This window comes from Simochromis diagramma, unplaced genomic scaffold (genome assembly GCF_900408965.1).
Source record: "Simochromis diagramma unplaced genomic scaffold, fSimDia1.1 OVJJ01000355.1, whole genome shotgun sequence".
Lineage (NCBI taxonomy): Eukaryota > Metazoa > Chordata > Actinopteri > Cichliformes > Cichlidae > Simochromis > Simochromis diagramma.
The window spans coordinates 84,865-105,027 of NW_024387174.1; the positions used below are offsets into that span (position 1 = coordinate 84,865).

The following is a 20,163-nucleotide window of genomic DNA, read 5'->3' on the forward strand; positions in this document are numbered from 1 at the left end:
CTCGAGTTCCTTAAAGGTGGAGAAATCACAATCAGAATCAGAATCAGAATACTTTATTAATCCCTGGGGGAAATTATTTTAAGAGATGTGCCGCGGTCCCGTTCCTTGATAAAAGTAACAGTTCCACGGCCAGCAGAAGAACAAAAACTCTCTCAATCCACATGATTGAGTAAGAGATAGAAAACGGAGGAAAATACAAGTCAGAAAAAAAAAGAATACGTAAGAAAAAAGAGCTAAACTAAGAGAAAAACAGGAGCGACTGTAACAGGCTGCACGCTGGTTGGCGCATGCGCACTCAAGTGCAAAACTCATACAGTAACCAGAGTTCATGACACTGAAACTTTTAAGTGGCACTTTCCCGGTCGCGGTGTACGTGCAGAAGGCTGATATCAGAACGTGAGCTGCATTTGTGGATATGAACAAATACAAACTAAAATGGCTGAAGGTGTAAGGCAGAAGTTTCCCCTCAGTAGCACAACGCTGGAGGACCCAAAAATCCCTCCATGTTCAGGATCGGAGATCCTGTGGAGAAAAAAACAGCACATCAGACTAATACTGTGGATACGAATCCTGACTGACGTCTGTCATTACGTATTCTTACCTGTTAAGTCACTTGTGTAATGAGCCCCTTTTCAGGTTCGTGTTTATCATCCAGCTCCTCGTCAGAGTCTGAACACGAAAGGGAAATCGGTCAGCGTTTTTATAGAAACACCACAGAAAAGGAGGATGATAGGATGTAGGATGATAAAAGAACGGTGGAGCCAGGATTTTAACTGCCAACCTTCAGATTAGAAGACGACCCCTCTGAACCCGGACGGCTCAGGTATTCATGCCAACTAAATGTATTATCCTTAAACACATTAATGGCATCTACAACTGCTTAGATGATGCCCTTCGCTCTTATTTTGAAAATTCAGCCACTGATAACCAGCCTGACAATTCCCGTCTTGTCAGGTTTCATCATTTTTAAATTTTCTTGTTTATTGACCTGTGTGAAACATCTGAGGCGCGCTTGTCTTAATCGTCTGCAGGAGGCTGCAGGTTCAAAGCAGCTGCAGGAGGCTGGTGTGAGAATAAACCTTCACTTTTAATTCTTCACATTTTACAGAAACGGGAATTATTTTTGTATTTTGTGTTATCGACTGCAGCTCTGCTTCTGCTCTGGAGAGTGTCTGTGTCTGCAAAGGATGGGCCCACCCATTGTAGGGAAGGCTCACTGCAGAGGCAGCTGAGTAATTGAATTATTTTCTAAGCAATAAGATGTCTGCAGATGAAAAAGCTCCTTTCACTGTGCAGTGAAACAAATACTGAAGGAGCTACGCCACTCATTTCTGGGTGTGAAGTGCAAAGCTGGAAATCTAAAAACTCTAATAATAATAATAATGACAATAACATGAACTGTATATCTTCATATTTTGTGTCTGTGCGCTCATTTAAATGGGAATGAAGAGTCAGAATCATCAGACTGAGCAGTCTGAAGGAGGAAATAACTTTCATTTATCAGGTGAGTAAACACATTTGCAGATTTTGTTCATAGCATATAATTATTAATAATTACCTGTGAAATAGCAATCTGTCTGGATGATCAGAATAAGACTGTTGTTCTTCCATTACTGTTGCTTTTCTGTTCCCCTCTGATAATAACAGCTCTTTGTTTGCTGTGTTTGGATCCAGTGTGATTTCACATGAATATTTTAAGAATCCAGCTCTGGTCTTTGGCTCTGGTGGATCTGACAGTAAAACATCCACTTCAGTTTCCTGCTGGGATCTGATCTGCTGCTTCACATCAGAGCTTCTTTTCTGGATGAGATGGATCAGCTCAGTGAAGATCTTCTCACTGTGCTCCACTGTTTGATCAGCAGACTGATTGATGGCCTCCACCTCCTGTTGAAGCAGCTTCACATCTTTCTCTCTGTCCTGGATTCTCTGCTGGATGTTTTGTCGACTCACCTCCAGCTCTCTCTGCCTCTCAGTCCTTTCTGCTGCAGCTGAGACTGTGTCGTGGCCTTTATGTTCATCCACAGAGCAGAGATAACAGATACTCTGCTGATCAGTACGGCAGAACATCTTCATCACCTCATCATGACGAGAGCAGATCTTCTCCTGGAGCTTCTTGGAGGGCTCCACCAGCTTGTGTTTCTTTAACTGAGCTGCTACATAATGAGGCTGAAGGTGTTTCTCACAGTAAGATGTCAAACAGAATAAACAGGACTTGAAGGCTTTCATTTTTCTTCCAGTGCAGACATCACAGGCCACATCTTCAGGTCCAGCATAGCAGTGATCAGCAGGAGCAGCTTGGAGTCCAGTCTTCTTCAGCTCCTCCACTAAATCTGCTAACATGGTGTTTTTCATCAGGACAGGCCTCGCTGTGAAAGTCTGTCTGCACTGAGGGCAGCTGTAGATTTTCTTCTTTTCCTCTTCATCCCAGAAGCTTTTAATACAGTTCATGCAGTAGCTGTGTCCACAGGGAATAGTCACCGGATCCTTCAGTAGATCCAAACAGACTGAACAGCAGATTTTTGTTTGATCCATTTGATTCATGTGCTGTGCCATTTCACCGTCTCTCAGTGACTGTCAGACAGTTTGACTTCCTCTGAACAGAAACTACCTCTGTGCTCTGAAGGGAAACAGATCTCTGCTCTTGTTCACCTTTAGACCCATCCTGATACAGACACATCTGTGAAGGGAGATATATTCTTACAGAGCAACCAAGAGCCAATCACATGATGCAGGGTGTGGTATGTGTGATTACATCATGCAGTAACAAGTCTGACCCAGTTAAAGTTTAATAGTTTATCTTTACTTGGTGCTTTGAAATGTGACAGTCAACACTCAGTGATTTCATTCTATTTTTCAAAAAGTTCAGCAAAGTTTAGGATGCTGTGATGAATAAAATAAATCAAACTTTATATTTTGACATTTTCTAATCTTAGTTCATTCTCACACTTACAGAATGATGCATGGGAACAACTGACTCCACTAAATCAAACCTATGTTCAAATGAGATTATGATCATTAAATAGTAACAAATATTTAAATTTAGCAACAACAAATGCAGATCGGTCCACAGTGTTTACAAAAACAAACAAACAAACAAACAAACAAACATTATTTTGTAGTTTTTCCTGTGTACACAGTCACAGTGGAGTTTAAATGCAAACTTTCCAGTTTAATTCAAGGTTTTAGTAAAATTTTGCCTGAACTGTTTAGTAATTTTTCACAAAGTGTCCATGTCAGTAATTCATTCAAATGTATTTTGGTCTTAAACTGATCCAGTAAATGTAACTTTTTCTCACCTACTTAATCGAGTATTTTAGTTGTTTAACTGTCATTATAACTAAACTGAACATCCAAAGCTTTTCTCACTGCAGTTTTGTTGTGCAGTTATAGCAGCACTTTGAATCATCCACAGTTTTATCGAACTGTCTGTTGAATTGTTGTTTTGTTTGGTGCGATGGTTCATTTATTTAAATATTGATGATAATTTGATATATTTGATTATTTATTACTGGTGCAAACAATTCATTTCTTCATGGTGCAAATATATAGTAGACTCAGGAGTTTAACTCAGTTTTCTTGGCCTTTGTTTATCGTTTCATTTAAAATCTTAATGGGTAAATCAGAATCAGAATACTTCATTAATCCCAAAGGAAATTAGGGTTACAGCAGGCAGCACGCTAATGGCGCATGCGCACTTACAAAGAAACCTTCTGACCAACTTTACACAAACATCACATTGGGGAGACATGTCAGAAAGGTAGGCTGATAGGAAAAAAACAACAAAAATACATAACATGAGGTGAGAGGAGGAGAAAAAAAAACTCCACTCAGACTGAGCTCCTAGTGGGAGAACAGTTTGATAACAGAAAAAACACCTCAGCACAAAAAGCACATGACTATCAATACACCATAGAAACACAAGATAAGCAACAGGGGCGGGTAAAGGGTAAGAGAGAGCCGGTGTAGACAGCGCATCCGATCCTGCAGCATGTCTGCGCTGGTCCAGTCGACTGCCATCTGCCCCGGTAGGGCACAAGCATCGAAGGCGTTTGGAAACGGAGGGGGGATCAGTGTGTGCATATCAGTGTAAGTGTGTGTGTGTGTGTGTGTCCAGAGTTCAGCTGAGACAGTGTCCTTCGCCCTGCTAGGCTAAGTAAACAGTCTTCCAGCCAACCCAAGTGGCCTTGCATGGAATGGGGGGAAAAGTATTTTTTTGTTTCACACAGCAGTAATGCATTCCCACACACAACCTTCCTTTCAATTAAAGTAACACTGTTTCCATGCATGAAAAGGAGCAGGAAGAAGAATAAATTCTTATTGATACCTGCCCCCTATCTGTGGTAATACAAGTAGGCAACCAAAATTACACTATGACAATTTTCTGCACATAACAAAACAAAGCAAACAGAACAATATACTCAACAATGAGCAATACCACTAAATATCAAACTAAAAGATCATTTTTCTACAATTAAATTCTATTCTTTTCAACTTCTTCATATTGGTTTATCATTTTATTCTTATAGCAGATTTTAAATTGAGAAACATTTATACAACACTTAAGATGATCACTGAGAGAATTCCAGTTTCTTATGCCGATGACTGTTGGACACATTTGCCTTTGTGTGGTTCGAGCAAACCGGTGCTTAAAATAAAACTTCCTTCTGCCGTCCCCATTTTCTGAACACAATACAAATAAACTTTGTAACTTAAGAGGTAGTGTTTTATTTTTCGCCCTAAACATAATAGTTAAAGTCTGTAATTTCACTATGTCTTCTAGTTTTAACAATTTCGATTTTATAAACAAATTATTAGTGTGTTCTCTATATTTAACATTATGCATAATTCGAATCGCTCTCTTCTGTAATAAATATAATGGTTTCATATTAGTCACGTATGTATTTCCCCATACTTCAACACAATAGCTCAGATAGGGTAGAAACAATGAAAAATATAATATTCTCATTGTCTTGTAATCTAATATATGTCTAACATTACCCAGGATATAAATACTTTTAGCCAACTTTTTTTTAACATGTTCAATATGTGATTTCCATGTTAACTTGTCATCCACTATTACACCCAGAAAACGGAATTCTGTCACTCTTTCAATTAATACTCCCTCTATAGATAATACTATCTCTTCCTCCTTTACACGGTTTCCGAATATCATAAACTTTGTTTGTTCCAAATTCAGTGATAACTCATTTACATCAAACCATTTTTCATTTTTTTCATTTCAATAACCATAATTTTAGCCAATTCTTTCAAGTTCTCTCCGGAACAATAAAAATTTGTATAGTCTGCAAACAAAACAAAATTCAACATTTTTGACACATCACAAATGTCATTTATATATAAATTAAAAAGTTTTGGTCCTAAAACAGAACCTTGAGGGACCCCACATTCTATTTTCATTCTATCAGATGAATTGCCTAAACACTGCACATACTGAAACCTATTATGTAAATAGCTGCTTAACCAGTTCAATACTATTCCTCTCACACCATAAGTTCTTAACTTAGAAATCAAGATGGAGTGTTGCAGAGTGTCAAAAGCTTTTCTTAAATCAGTGAATAGTATATTTATTATGATGTGTTGCTGATGAAATGTCTTCAATAGTATTCATTAATGCTATTCTGTTACATTAGCTATGATTTCTTTTTCAGTGATTTCCCCTAAAAACATAGACTGTACCACTCCATCTCAAAATCATCTCAAATCATCTCAAACTGGTTTCTTGAACATGAAGATGAGTTCACTGTACTCCAATAGAGCATCTTTGGGATGAGGTGGAACGGCAGATTCAAGTCAACAATTAATGAACATGACTTCATGACGCAGTTCTGTCAGCAACAGGGGTCATACCTGCTATAAACAAGGTGTACCTAACAAAGTGACCAGTAATTGCATATATGCTGTTATGATGGATGTTTATAATAAATATTAACTGAGAGAGAAAAGATACACCAACGCTACTCTAGGGTAATAACAAAACGAGGGAAATTAACAAACTACATCTAACTGTTTTGGATTCAGAACAATTATTTTCAACCTTTTATAAGGATTAAAATTTAATTCTGGATTTATTTTGGCAGCTTGAACTAGTTAAAGAAGATGCTGCCTATCCTGACATTTACATGAAAAGTCAAAACTACTATTTAAAGACAATGACGACAGACTCCAGGCAGACAATCCTGTAAAACATGCAAATATGAAGCATCTCTGACGGCTCAACACAGTAAGAAGAAGAAGGGATGGAAATGATGTATAACTAGTTGAATACTGGAATCAGTGTTTTAAGCTGTGATGTAATAAACTAGTGCTGGGAAAATGAAAAAGAAAGAAGACAAATGTTTCCCTTTTGTGTTTTCCCGATTATGTGTCCGATATTTAAAAAAACAACAACTATCTATCATGTACAAACTCTTTACAGGAATAAACCTGAAACCAACTGTTCTGCTGGGGAAGTTTTGTAAGCGGTACGAAGTTTAAAAAAACAACATTCACCTGAGGGAGGCTCCCAGGAGCTCAGGTCTGACTGGTTTCAGCAACCAGAAACTGGAATGTACGGTGAGCAAACTGTGTTAAAATGCAGTGACTGATAAAAGACAGATGAGCACCATCACCATCACAATTAGTTGATCAATATTCTCAATAATATAACAAAAGGCTTTCTTACAGACTGTATTATAATACAAATACAAACCACACATGGATTATTGCATGGTCCTGAAGCCAGCAGCGCCCTTGGTCATGAGATTTGTTTTAAATGTTTGCTGTATTATTGTTTTTAAATCATTGGAGTATACAGATTTTAAAAGTGTTTTATGATTACAATAGTTCGTAAAGTAGCAGAAGTATTCACACATCACAGTGACGGAGGTTAAAGGTTAGTTATCAACCTTCTGTGGAGGAAATAAGGTGCTTGTTGTGCATTACGTTCAACATTTTCCTAATGTACCTTCAAACAGCTAATACCGCTTGAGCGTTCCTGTCTGTGCCTAATGTCGAGTCATAGTCATGTAGTTTCTCTTTTCAAGTTCTTCTTGATGAAAATCACACTTTAACCTTTGACTTTCATAAATGATGTGACAGACTTAACACCATGTTAAGTCTATTTGGCAAATTCTGATCAATTATGAAGGATTATCCAGAATATTCTGACCGGCTACCTTTGATAACGCAGAAACAGAACTCTTGAGTTGTGGTATCAGGGTGCTCAGCCCACAGATATTGAACTTCACATACCCCATCTGCCTCCATTTGGGACTGCAATGGCCTTAAAAACCCTACACATATCTTCCCTACTTAAGTGCAGCCTTTTTCTAATGGAATTACAATATCGGCATCTGGTCTCTGACTTCTCATCAATTGTGTGGGCGTCCTTTAGAGGACATTTCATCGGAATAAAGGCAAATACGGTGGTGCCTTTATCTGCAGAAATATGTGGCCTGTAGCCAGTGGGTGGGGCACCACATGCTCGCTCTCACTGTTAGATTGGATAGAAAGTCTGCAGCAGGACGAGCGAATATTAATGACGTTTCTGAGTGTTTCGATTCCATCAAGAACAAAAACAAATCTAGCTAACCAACACTCACTGGGTTTTAGTGGATTACTATATTTCACAGAAATATTACAGAAACAGTTTCTTTGGTACAATAATCCAGCTGTGCAGAAATCAGGGAGTCGGGAAGAAGCAGCTCATTAAATTCTGTGCTTGTTTAAGACTGAAGCACATATTATATTATCATAATACCAGAGCTGAACTGGATGACTCATTCCTCATTAAATTACTTCAGATGTTATTTAAAAAAAATATATATTTATGCAAGTGAAGCTGCTTGTGCTGCCACCTAAACCAATCATAACGTGGCCTCAAATGTTAAAGTAACCTTATGAGCAGAATCTGATATAAGAGACTATCAGTTATGGAGACAAAGACAAAGGCAAAAAAAAAACTGTATTAATTAAATAAGCAAACTGATATGAATGAACCTTACATTTAGATAATACAAATCCTCAGCAAGAATATAAAAAACAAGCAAAAACAAATAAAACAAACCTCAGCTAACGTGGAAGCTACACTGCAAGGTGGTCTGTTTAATAAATAAAATGTGACAGGTCACATACAGGACCATAACATCTCTGTAAACAGAACTCAGCTCCCACAAAGCTCCAAATGAAGAAAAACTGCATCTGCATGCAGAGAACTGTTTGTGGAGACATCCAGCATATCGACGCACAGTGAGTGAATGATGAAGAACAAACCATAACGAGGGGCAGGGCTACTACACTGCATTGTGTCCATCAGGTAAAAAAAAAAAGAAATCTGTTGGCTAATCTACACCATATCAATAACAGCTTCCTTAAGGTTTTAAAATGCACTGCAGCTGCATTTTAAAACACATCTACAAGCAATGCCAAAGAAACACACAGGTATGAGTACAGAGGTACTATGAAGGTAGCTCACTTCTTACTGGAGTATATCACCATAGTGACTTAAACTGTAGAGCAAACCTGCTTCAGAGCAGGTTGTGTTTGAGATTACGGATCAACAAGTATGAAAATCACCACTTAGCTACCAATCAGTTCTCTGGAAAACTGCTTTTACAAACAAGTACCTGAAAGATCCCTTTGGACTGCTGTGCCATGGATAGTGGGAGGATCTTTCCATTGATGAGCATCAGTAGTCTAATCAGTTTAGATTCTTAAATTCAAACTTCATTCTTTGACTTTTCCCATTTGTCTGCAGAACAATTTCACAAACATTTTGAATTCCTCTATAAACATTAATCTCGTTTTTTCTTTTGTCTGCAACGCTTGTCCCTAGCATGTCCTCGTCCATGAAAGCATTTAATCTTATCTGAGCAATTCCTCTTGGTCTCCTGTATCACTGCTCATCATTCGACATGCTTTCCCAGTATATCCACGCCCATTTTTGTATTTATGCTTGTATTTTCTCCCAGACTGGGTAAACATCAACAGAGCTCAGCAAAAGAACTTTTAGTTCCTATTTCAACTTTATAATACAAGTGTTTAACCTTTTCATGTTTATAGTTTTATCTTTCTTTTGTAAAGTCAGCTGTTCTGCTGCTCTGTATGTGATTGGTCAGATGCCCCCAACGCCACCCCCTTTCATGTAAAACAGGCTAGTAGCTAAAATGGGAAACCCTGGTTTACATTATAGAGTTGATAACTAGCATCATGTGATCACTTAGTCTGAATTGACAATGTTGGGATAAGTTAATCAAGATAACAGAAAGATTTCTTGAGTATGATGAACAATGAATTTAACTCCTAAATGTGACTTCCTAACACAGAATGTGATGACGTCATACGCTTTGTACTTTGATGTGTGGTGATTGGAAGTGTCTGTGTGGGTGCAGCCTGGACAGACCAGACCAGCTGCACCACACAGACACTTCAAACCTCACCTGAGGACAAAAAGCACAAGAACAACAAGAAAAAAAAGAAAGAAAAACAAACCTTAGAAACATGCAGGGTTACAGGAGAAGCCAGTGGTGCAGAGGTGAGCCTGTGCGAGTCTGAATTTAACTCCTATTTATGACTTCCTACCAAAGAATGATGATGGAAGAAGTTTGATTTATTTATTACGCATTAGTTTATGGGTCTGTTCCACTTAAGGTCAGTATTGGCGTCTATGAACCAAAATGAGTTTCACACCAAGACTAAACTCGTGTCATGGTTTGCATTATGCAGTGGTTACAGTTGGTGACACTTATTAGACTCTGAAGTCTGTGCACCAGTTTTTCAGGGTCCTATAGGTGCAAATGTTGCGACCCATGTAAATGTGACACCATCACAGAAAAATTGTATAAAATCAGAAGAAGAAAGAGAACTCTAATATGATGGCTGCACACCAGCTGGATCATTATAACAACATCACATCACATGAGTAACTTCAACATGACGAGACTTCAGGACTCCAACAATGTTCATACAGTGAGGAATAAATAATGTTTTTTATTATTTATTATAAAAAGGACACAATATAGATATATAAAATGGCAGCCAGAACTCCAATAACTAACATGTCCGTTATTTTGACACGTTGGTTTCTATATAATTTCTTTTCTCTCTTAGCTTTTCAGCGCCACATTTTTGCCATTTCTTCCACACTCAACTCTTTTCTACAAGCTGAGCACACAGTGAAGGTAGGGGAGGGCTGGTGGCATAAGAGATTTGATTGGGCAATCTAGGGGCCAGTTAGTTCTTTCCTTTGGTGAAAGTTGGGCTCTTCAATTCAGCATGGTACAACTCAAAGATTCTGCAACATCAAACCCACTGTCTGCTAATATTACATCCAGTTACAAGATGAGCTTCCGACCCCCTGAACTACGGATATGCCCTACATGACTGTTAGGACAACTTATGTATTGCAAGTATGCAGTACTAAGAATAACTTGATGTTTCTGACTTTGCATTATGAATTGTTTATCCACTGACAAACATTTCAAGTTCTACTAAATTAAAAAAACAATTTGTGGTAACCTGATTAGGATTCAAAAAGAATAATTAACAACACTTCTTGTAATGGTGTTAAATCAGCCCAGCTTTTATTTTCATATGCAAAAAGTAAAAGCAAATCAGCCAACATACTGGACACATAATTGTCAATTATACTGTCACCATTGTTACTGGTATTGAAAGCTTATTGATAATTTGTCCAAGTAAGGAATGCCTCTCACAAATGTCATGTGACAACCTCATTGGCTTACGGAACTGTGATGTCACACACATTTAGAATCTTACCACCACTGTGATCCTTCGATCCTTTGATCCTAAAACCTATAAATAGGGGTGAGACGCAAGAACTTTTAGTCCGTTATTCGCAGCATTTATGTTTGCAGCATTCAAACGAACGTTCGCCAGAGAAGCCCTTTTTGGATCCTTTTCAGAGTCACTGTTAACAGATTCCAACATGTCTCCAAGAAAGCAGAAAAAAAGAGAAAACGTAAAGCCCAGCGCTCCTCTTTGCAATCGAGAAGACGATACTCAACTGCAGAAGATGTGCTCGGAAGAAATGCATGAGGAAAATCTCATGAACAATCACAATACGCGACAACCCGCCCCAGCCAGAGTACACAAATTACATCTGGGAAAGTTTTTTTAAACAACGAATCGGAGATTATCTTACTGAGAGAAGCACTGTGAGAGAAGGACCGCTGAAGCAGATAACTGTTCAGACAGCTTCTCGATAAGGAATATATTATAAAGGAGAAAGAAATGGAACTCCCTAGACATGCGGGGAAGGATCTTTGAGCTCCAAGCAAAGCTCAATAAAGTACAAGAAAAACCAACAGAAGAAATCCTCCAACAGAGAAAAACGAGAAAGAGAGGAAAAAAAGATTCAGGAGCTGCAAGTAAAGCTGGATGAAGCTCTTCAAAAAAATCAAGAACTCCTCCAAGAGAAGAAACAACTGGTCATAAAACTCCAAGGCACTGAGATAAATGAAAAAGTGCTGAAAGGAAGGGTTGAGTTTCTTCGAAAGAAAGCGCAACAGACCATGAAAAAGGAAGATATGGATTGCAAGCTTCAGGACAGCGAGAAACACAAGGAAGCCTTGCAAATAAAGCTTGAAGAAGCTCTGCAAAAAAAATCAAGAACTCCTCCAAGAAAAAGAACAAATGGACATAAAGCAGCGCAAACTGCAAGGCATGGAGGGAAAGTACAAAGGACTGCAGGCGAAGCTTGATAAAACACTGAACAAAAATAAAGAGTTGCTTCAAGAAAAAAAGCAACTAGAAATTACACAGAAAGAAACGGACTCCAAGCTTGAAGGCGTGGAGGAAAAATACACCGCGCTGAAAATAAAGCTTGATAAAACAGTGCAAAGAAATAAGGATTTCCTACAAGACAAAGAACAATGGGAAATAAAGCAGAAAGAAGAAAAACAAATTCTCCAGGACTTTGAGAGGAAAACCCAACAACTGCAAGACCGTTATAACCAACTGAACTCCAAAACAACTGAGCTGGAGGGGGAAAAGAAAAAAGTGCAAAAACAATGCTCAGAGATGCAGAGTAAGCTCAGTGACATGCTGAGAAAAAACACAGAACTGGAGAAACTTTCCAACAATTTGAAGTGCAAAAACACTGAGGTGCAGATGTTAAAGCAGCAAGTAGAGAAAACAAACAAAGACCTGCAGTGTACACTTCAAGAACTCGAGAGAAGTCAGCAGCTACAAGACGCACACAACAAATTACAACACAGTTATACAGAGATGCACGAGGCAAAGCTTATGCAGGAGGCCAAATGTAAAGAACTGAAAGAAAGGCTCGAAGGAAAACAAGCCAAATTAGAAGAAGTGGAGACAACATGCAGGAAACTTGAGAAGGAAAACACACAAACAATTGATGAGTTACGAACACTCATCCTAGAGAAAAGAGTGCTCGTGGAAAAGATCACAGAGAAGAAGAAAAACGCTTCCGCTTCTTCTGGAGAAAGAGCACTCCTGCTTTTTCTACTTTTTCTACTTTTCCTTCTGCTGATGTCACCCCAGTCTTCCTCCTCCACCGTTGCATCGTAATTTTCACCTTAACTCCTAACACCTGCCCATCTCCCCCCCCTCTCTCTTCACCCTCACCCCCCAACCAGTCCCGACAGTTGACTGGCCCCTCTAGAGCCTGGTTCTGTCATAGGTTTCTTCCTTTAAAGGGAGTTGTTCCTATCCACTGTCGCACCCAGTGCTTGCTCAGAGGGCATAGTTGGGGTTCTCTCTCCTCTCTTTCCTCCTTTCTATCCATTTCCTTTACCCTCTTCTTTACCCCCCACCCTCCCCCTTTCTATTCCCCCGCTTTTCTATTTCCTTAATAATTTAATAATAAACACAATTGGCTACATTTTAAATGTGTCTGATCAATGTCTTCATTCAAGAATGAATTGTCTTTCTCACGGAGTCATGTGTATTTTGTGTTTTCCTCGGGCTGGTGATCCCCGCGGTCGTTCAGCCCCGGAGTCCAGAGTTTTAGTGTTTTAATCACATTTAGTGTTACAGTTTTAGATCACCACAATAGGATATCCATAATTTAGGATTCAGGCATTTGTTTTAGTTCAATATCGTAATCATTCTATGACTGAGTAGTTTACAGAACCTTCAGTCTGCACCAATAACTTCTGTTGGAGCTATTTGTTCTTATTTTTTATTATTTTGAAATTAGTTAAAGTTTGTTGTTAGTTTACTTATATTTTGGGGTTTATTTACAAGTTTATTTGTAGGTTAATATTTGTTTCAATGTTTTGTTTGTTTGATGTTACCTTGTTAAATTAGTCAGTAAAAGCTGTAGGGCCATTTTGTTTCTATGAATAAAGAGACTGGTATAGGACCAGCATGCACTGGGGTGAGCCTATGGTTTTTGACTAGAGCAGGAGAAGCAGCAGGACGTAACTAAAAATGGATCTTGTTATTGCCTGCCAAACTGGATAAAATAAACCATAAAAACGCAACTTTAAAGTTTGGACAGTGGACTTCTGCTGCCTGCGTACGAAATATTATCTCAGTGCAGCAGTGGCTTGTGGACTTTTAATTGTGGGATGTTTGGTTTGTCAAACAAAAGGAATTGCCACTACAAAAAGTAAAAAACCTGCCCGTGGACAAAGGAATAATCCTTCATTAATGGATATGTTGGATATATGGATTTCAAGGATCACCGTCGAACTCGAATAAAAGTTACTGGATCGTCTGTAAGTACTCCAGACGGATTTGATGTTGAAGCCTGGATCAACATGTCACTCGTTCATCAAAGCTGGTGAGTGACAATATTGTTTAAGCCGTAAAGGAAAACGGTGAAGCTATTGGAGTTTAAAGACATTATTTCACTACAAAGACTGATGAACTGAGTTTTGATGTACTAAATTTGTGCATAATAGGATCACTAATTGAAACATGCCAACGCCCTCTGTGGAAATGTTTGTTCACTGCAATCATGTTTGCGCTTTATGCTATGGATTCTCAGTGTGCTGTGCATCTTTAGAATGTTTGAAATAATCCAAGAGGACAATAAAAATGTCGAATATTAAGAGTAAACAAGAGGATGACACTCAGATGCAAGCAGAGAAAAGAAGCATCAAATTTACGCCAAAAGGTTTGGATTTGTATATAAAGACATGCCAAGAAAAGCGGAGTTCAATGTGTAAGCAAGCATCTAAGTACATGGGGAAAATTTCTGCTTTAATGACCTCACATGAGAAGGTTAAGGAAGTGTCTTCTGAATTTGGGAAGTTTATTAAATGCTATCAAGATGCAAACGCTTTGCAAGAATCCCTTTTAAGTTTGCCACTGCCAGAAGATGAAGTGAAAAGGCAAAGCGCACATTTTCACTCTAAGGTGACAGCATTCTCTGTTTTTATGGACAAAGTAAAGGTTTGGTTGCAGGAAGCAGGCGAGCCGTATACTGAACAAAGCAATACTGCTCTTAATGATCAAGCTGTTGAAAGTTTGGATGAAATAAATCCTGAAGACAGTGTCTCTAATATCTCAAGTGTAAAGCCACCTTCGAAAACATTGTCACAGGAAAGTCGAATTTCATCAACATCTTCCGCACGCATTAAAGCTGCGGCTGACAAGGCAGCGCTCATGGAGCGACTCGCTGCATTAAAGAAAAACATTCTATTGAAGCGCAAGAGGAAAAACTGAGAAAAGAAAAGGAGAAATTATCCTTGGAAACAGAGTTGGCAGCAACTAAGGCAAAGCTTCGTGTCTTAAAAATAAACTCAGCTTGTAGCTCTGAGCGTTCTGATGGAATGAACTCTTATTTTGAAAGAGGGCACGTACAAGAAGCGCCTTGTGCTGATACATTTGTTCCGGCAGAAAGAGATTACTCTGGTACAAATTCTGCATCTGAATCACAAGTAATCGTACCTAGACAAAGTCAAAACCAACATCAGGTGGATGAGGTGATGGTAAAAGTTGATGATTCAGCTCAAGTGACGCAGCAAACACAGCCTCAGTCTCCTACTTTGACTGAGAATTGCACGAAGGAGATTGTCAATGTTATGCAAAAACAAAATGACATCACTACTTTGCTTGAAAAACAAAACTTATCTTCTGTCCTTCCAGCTAGAAACATCCCTATGTTTGATGGAGACCCTTTACAGTACAGATCATTTATGAATGCCTTTAAAAATGGAGTGGAAGCTAAAACTGATAACTGGAGCGACTGTTTGCATCTTTTAGAGCAGTTCACTGGGGGGCAGCCTAAAGACTTGGTGCATAGTTGTCAGCATTTACCTCCTGAGCAGGGCTATTCCACAGCCAAATATCTTCTTGAAGAACATTTTGGGAACGGAAATAAAATTGCCTCTGCATATATGGAGAGGATTGTGAGTTGGGCACCTATTAAAAGTGAGGATGTGAAAAGTCTACAGTCATTCTCTCTTTTTCTTCAAGGATGTTCGAATCTAACACAGCAAGTTGTTTATATGAAGGAGTTGGATTTGCCCTCAAAAATGAGAATGATTGTTATGAAACTTCCATACAAATTGAGGGAAAAATGGAGAGTTGTTGCCTATGAACTGCAGGAACAAAATGGTCACAGAGCAGTGTTCACTGATCTGGTTGCCTTCATAATAAAACAGGTGAAAGTAGCATAAGATCCAGTGTTTGGCAACATCCAAGACTCACAATCTGGAAGCAGCTTTAAAGTTTCAAGTTCCAACAAGCAAAGAAAAAAGGGAAGTAGTTTTGCCACTAATGTCAGTACGGTTCCAGGAGTCAAAACTCAATCAACTGGAAGCAGAACAAATTCCACTGTTCTGCATAATTGTTTGTTTTGTTCACACAGCAATCATTTACTAGGGAATTGTAAGCAGTTTAAAGCTAAAATGCATCGGGATAAGTTGACTTTTATCAAGGAAAGGGGAATTTGTTTTGGTTGTTTAAAAGTTGGTCACATAAGCAAAGACTGTAGGAGTCGTTTGAGACACAGCAGCTGAGCAAATGATCATTTCATGCTGAAGACATCCTCAGACAGAATTAAACACATACATAAACACAGCCTGGTGCCAATAACACAGCTAATGACACTGCTGTATCAGTGGCTTTACTGATTAAAGACCATATCTGAAGAAAATCTTTGAACACAACAGAAAGTGACCTTTTAAACCTGCGACACTGATGCTGCATTCAAGGACCATTAAAAACATTTGAAAGGACTTAAGAACATCAAGAAAATGTGACTTGTTTCTCTGTAATGAAGCTGTTTTAGTGAAGAAAGTTGAAAGGTCACAGAGCGACTGCTGAATCTTCTGCTCTAAACATGAACTCTGAACTTTGTGATGCTTCAGGAGGAAAACTGCTTCAGTTATTCTCTCAGATTAGTTTCATATTTTCTGCATCAGATTTGAGTGAGATCCTGGAATGAAGACAGAAGAAAAGACTTTGTTCAAAGTTTGATTTATAGTCAAACCTTCCAGTTTATTCACACAATAAAACATCAACACAATATATGAATTCATTCATTAAAATCACAGTTTTTCCTCATTTGTTTGATGATTTTGACAAAAACAAACACAAACACACACACATGGTCTGCCATACTCATAAAGAGAAATGTCGACATTTTTCAATACAAATATTCCAGAAACATTTAGAGGATAGAGAAGTTTACATTTTCATGTGGAGAAATATTTTAGTAAATGAAAATGATGATGAGCAGTGATAGCCTCCATAAACAGTCACAGGAAAGATCTCCTTTAAAAACTCAGAAACATCAAGAGAACAACTAGAAGATGTGGAGGTACCACCCATAATGTTTGACTGACAGCTGATCTCTGTGCAGAAATGATGGAGAGAAAATAAAATGAAACTAAAATACAGATTTAAACCCACAATATGAAAGACTTCAGTCTATTTCACTTTAATCAACTCAGCAGAGACTCCAAGTGCAGTTTGGTAAAATGTCAGTCCAGCATAGAGCGGCTGAGTGAATGTGGTCTGGACTCTGTGGAGGAGAGTCATGGTTTCAGAGACGCTGTAGAAGGACAAAATACCTGCTCTGTGATCCAGGTACACTCCTACTCTGGAGGAACGAGGACCTGAGACACGAGTTTGGATGTTGTTGTACCGAAATGTATAACTGTTGTTGTTGTTACAATATAATGACCAAGATTTGTCATTTTGTCCAAATCCACATTCTTTACCCCATCCTTTTCTGCTGATATTCTTGTATGCGACTGCTACATAAACTCTTCCCCCTCTCCACTCCACCTCCCAGTAACAACGTCCAGTCAGACTCTCTCCACTCAGGACCTGAGACCAGTCAGTGAATCTGTCTGGATGATCAGAATAACACTGTTGTTGATTCATAAATGTTGCTTTTCTGTTCCCCTCTGATAATAACAGCCATGAGTGTGCTGTGTTTGGATCCAGTGTGATTTCACATGAATATTTTAAGAATCCAGCTCTGGTCTTTGGCTCTGGTGGATCTGACAGTAAAACATCCACTTCAGTGACTGTCAGTGAGATGTTTGTCCATTCCTCTCTCAGAATGTCCTGTAGTTTATCTCTGACCTCTGACACAGCTGCTGTCACATCCTCAAAGTAGCTCAGAGGACGGATATTGATGCTGGATGAGTCTGTAGACTCACTGAGTGCTGACAGTGAGGGGTAGTTGTGTAGAAACTGGATGTGATCCTCTGTGTGTGAGAGCTGCTTCAGCTCAGCATCTTTCCTCTTCAGCTCAGTGATCTCCTGCTCCAGCTTCTCCTCAAGCTCTTTGACTCGACTCACTTCAGTTTCCTGCTGGGATCTGATCTGCTGCTTCACATCAGAGCTTCTTTTCTGGATGAGATGGATCAGCTCAGTGAAGATCTTCTCACTGTGCTCCACTGTTTGATCAGCAGACTGATTGATGGCCTCCACCTCCTGTTGAAGCAGCTTCACATCTTTCTCTCTGTCCTGGATTCTCTGCTGGATGTTTTGTCGACTCACCTCCAGCTCTCTCTGCCTCTCAGTCCTTTCTGCTGCAGCTGAGACTGTGTCGTGGCCTTTATGTTCATCCACAGGGCAGAGATAACAGATACTCTGCTGATCAGTACGGCAGAACATCTTCATCACCTCATCATGACGAGAGCAGATGTTCTCCTGGAGCTTCTTGGAGGGCTCCACCAGCTTGTGTTTCATGAATGTAGGTGAATCATAATGAGGCTGAAGGTGTTTCTCACAGTAAGATGCCAGACAGAATAAACAGGACTTGAAGGCTTTCATTTTTCTTCCAGTGCAGACATCACAGGCCACATCTTCAGGTCCAGCATAGCAGTGATCAGCAGGAGCAGCTTGGAGTCCAGTCTTCTTCAGCTCCTCCACTAAATCTGCTAACATGGTGTTTTTCACCAGGACAGGCCTCGCTGTGAAAGTCCTCCGGCACTGAGGGCAGCTGTAGATTTTCTTCTTTTCCTCTTCATCCCAGAAGCTTTTAATACAGTTCATGCAGTAGCTGTGTCCACAGGGAATAGTCACCGGATCCTTCAGTAGATCCAAACAGACTGAACAGCAGAATTTTGTTTGATCCATTTGATTCATGTGCTGTGCCGTTTCACCGTCTCTCAGTGACTGTCAGACAGTTTCACTTCCTCTGAACAGAAACAACCTCTGTGCTCTGAAGGGAAACAGATCTCTGCTCTTGTTCACCTCCTACAGGAAATGAGGCTCACCAGCAACTGCATTTACACCATGTTGTTTAGACCCATCCTGATACAGACACATCTGTGAAGGGAGGCGCTAAAGAAATATCCTGGCAGTGACAAGAGCGAGGTTGTGGTTTGTTTATTACAAAGTATTAGAGCCTCCTTAAGATAAAACTACTTAAGTTCACATTTTTTTCCAGGAAATAGTTGAAATATATGGCGATTACAGTTGTTGGTTCAAGATACTATGGAACGCCAGGACTGCCATAATGAATTAATTAAATACACCATTAAATAAATAATTAAATGTGTCAATAATTAATTAAAATTGGAATTAATTAATTAAATAAATTGTTATGACACATGTAATTAATTAATTATTGACACATTTAATTAATTATTTATGTATTTCACATTTTAATTAATTATTGACACATTTAATTAATTATTTATGTATTTCACATTTTAATTAATTATTGACACATTTAATTAATTATTTATTTATTTCACATTTTAATTAATTATTGACACATTTAATTAATTATTTAATGATATATATTTATTTATTCATTTTGGCAGTCCTGGCGCCTGGCTCTCATCATGAAATAATTTTATCTGTCAGCCTCACCCATCAAACTCAGGGGGCGGGGTTAACGCTGATCGAGTCAAAACCATTGCTTTGGCCTGGTGGCCATTGTTTCTAGCACACAACAACCGGCACGTGGAAGCTAACAGAACTGAACTTTGAAAAACCCTGTTTTTGTGTCACCAAATACCGTTTTAATATTTTTTTAGCCGAGAATGTAGTGGTTTAATCTTCATGTGTCTGGTCGGTTGTCAAGATACAGCCTCTTTGCAAAAGTGCTTCGATGATTTCGGAGATGTCTGCCCAGTCTCACGGCAAAGCGGGGATAGACCCGCTCGCCTCGCAAGCAATCCCACCGACAAAGCGCAGGCCCCGGTACACAGCTGTAGTAACCCCCGCTGACTTCTTTTACTGAGGTTATATTTATCGGTGTTTTATTTCCTGATGTTCTTATGTGTCCTACGTGTTTCAGTCGCCAATTCTGAATTATAACTAACATTAAAAACATGTTTAAGGAGGAGAGAGAGCAAATAAATCTGTTTAACATCTGATCTTTGGGTTTTTGTTCAGTAATCAGCGTGACCTGTGTATAAACGCATAAAAGAGATAACGTTGGTGTTTCTGTCATGTAGTAACTGCTGGCTTTAACTGTACAAAGGTTGTTCGACACTATGAAACACATACAGACTTTATGATGTTCGGCTAATATTTTTATTGTGAATATTAATCATGCTGACCTCGCTCTGTACACCACGCAGCGAGGTCAGCATATCCACGATATCCTCAGCTCCATGAGTTAACACAAAGTTTCCCAGCTGACTATCTAACTGCCAACTATTCCAGAGACGTGAAAATATACAGCATAAAGAAAAGTGTAAGAGACTCAGCAGCAGATTAGAATAACAGTTATACATTTAATAAATCACCAAA

At 39.0% G+C, this 20,163-nt stretch overlaps 2 protein-coding genes across 2 annotated transcripts in view; both read right to left on the reverse strand.

Moving 5' to 3' along the window:
- Positions 1 to 1,017: 1,017 nt before the first annotated feature.
- LOC120744869 (E3 ubiquitin/ISG15 ligase TRIM25-like) overlaps positions 1,018 to 20,163 on the reverse strand; it is a 36,984-nt gene continuing 17,838 nt past the window's right edge. The window contains exons 2-3 of the mRNA XM_040049461.1: positions 1,876 to 2,649; positions 1,018 to 1,062 (exon numbers count right to left, since the gene is read on the reverse strand). Coding sequence (XP_039905395.1) covers positions 1,018 to 1,062; positions 1,876 to 2,553 — 723 coding nt within the window. The 5' untranslated portion in view covers positions 2,554 to 2,649. The remainder of the gene's footprint in view (positions 1,063 to 1,875; positions 2,650 to 20,163) is intronic.
- LOC120744907 (tripartite motif-containing protein 16-like) lies at positions 16,744 to 18,534 on the reverse strand. The gene has a single exon (XM_040049501.1). It carries the CDS (start codon positions 18,532 to 18,534, stop codon positions 16,870 to 16,872), a length of 1,665 nt encoding a protein of 554 aa, XP_039905435.1. The 3' UTR covers positions 16,744 to 16,869.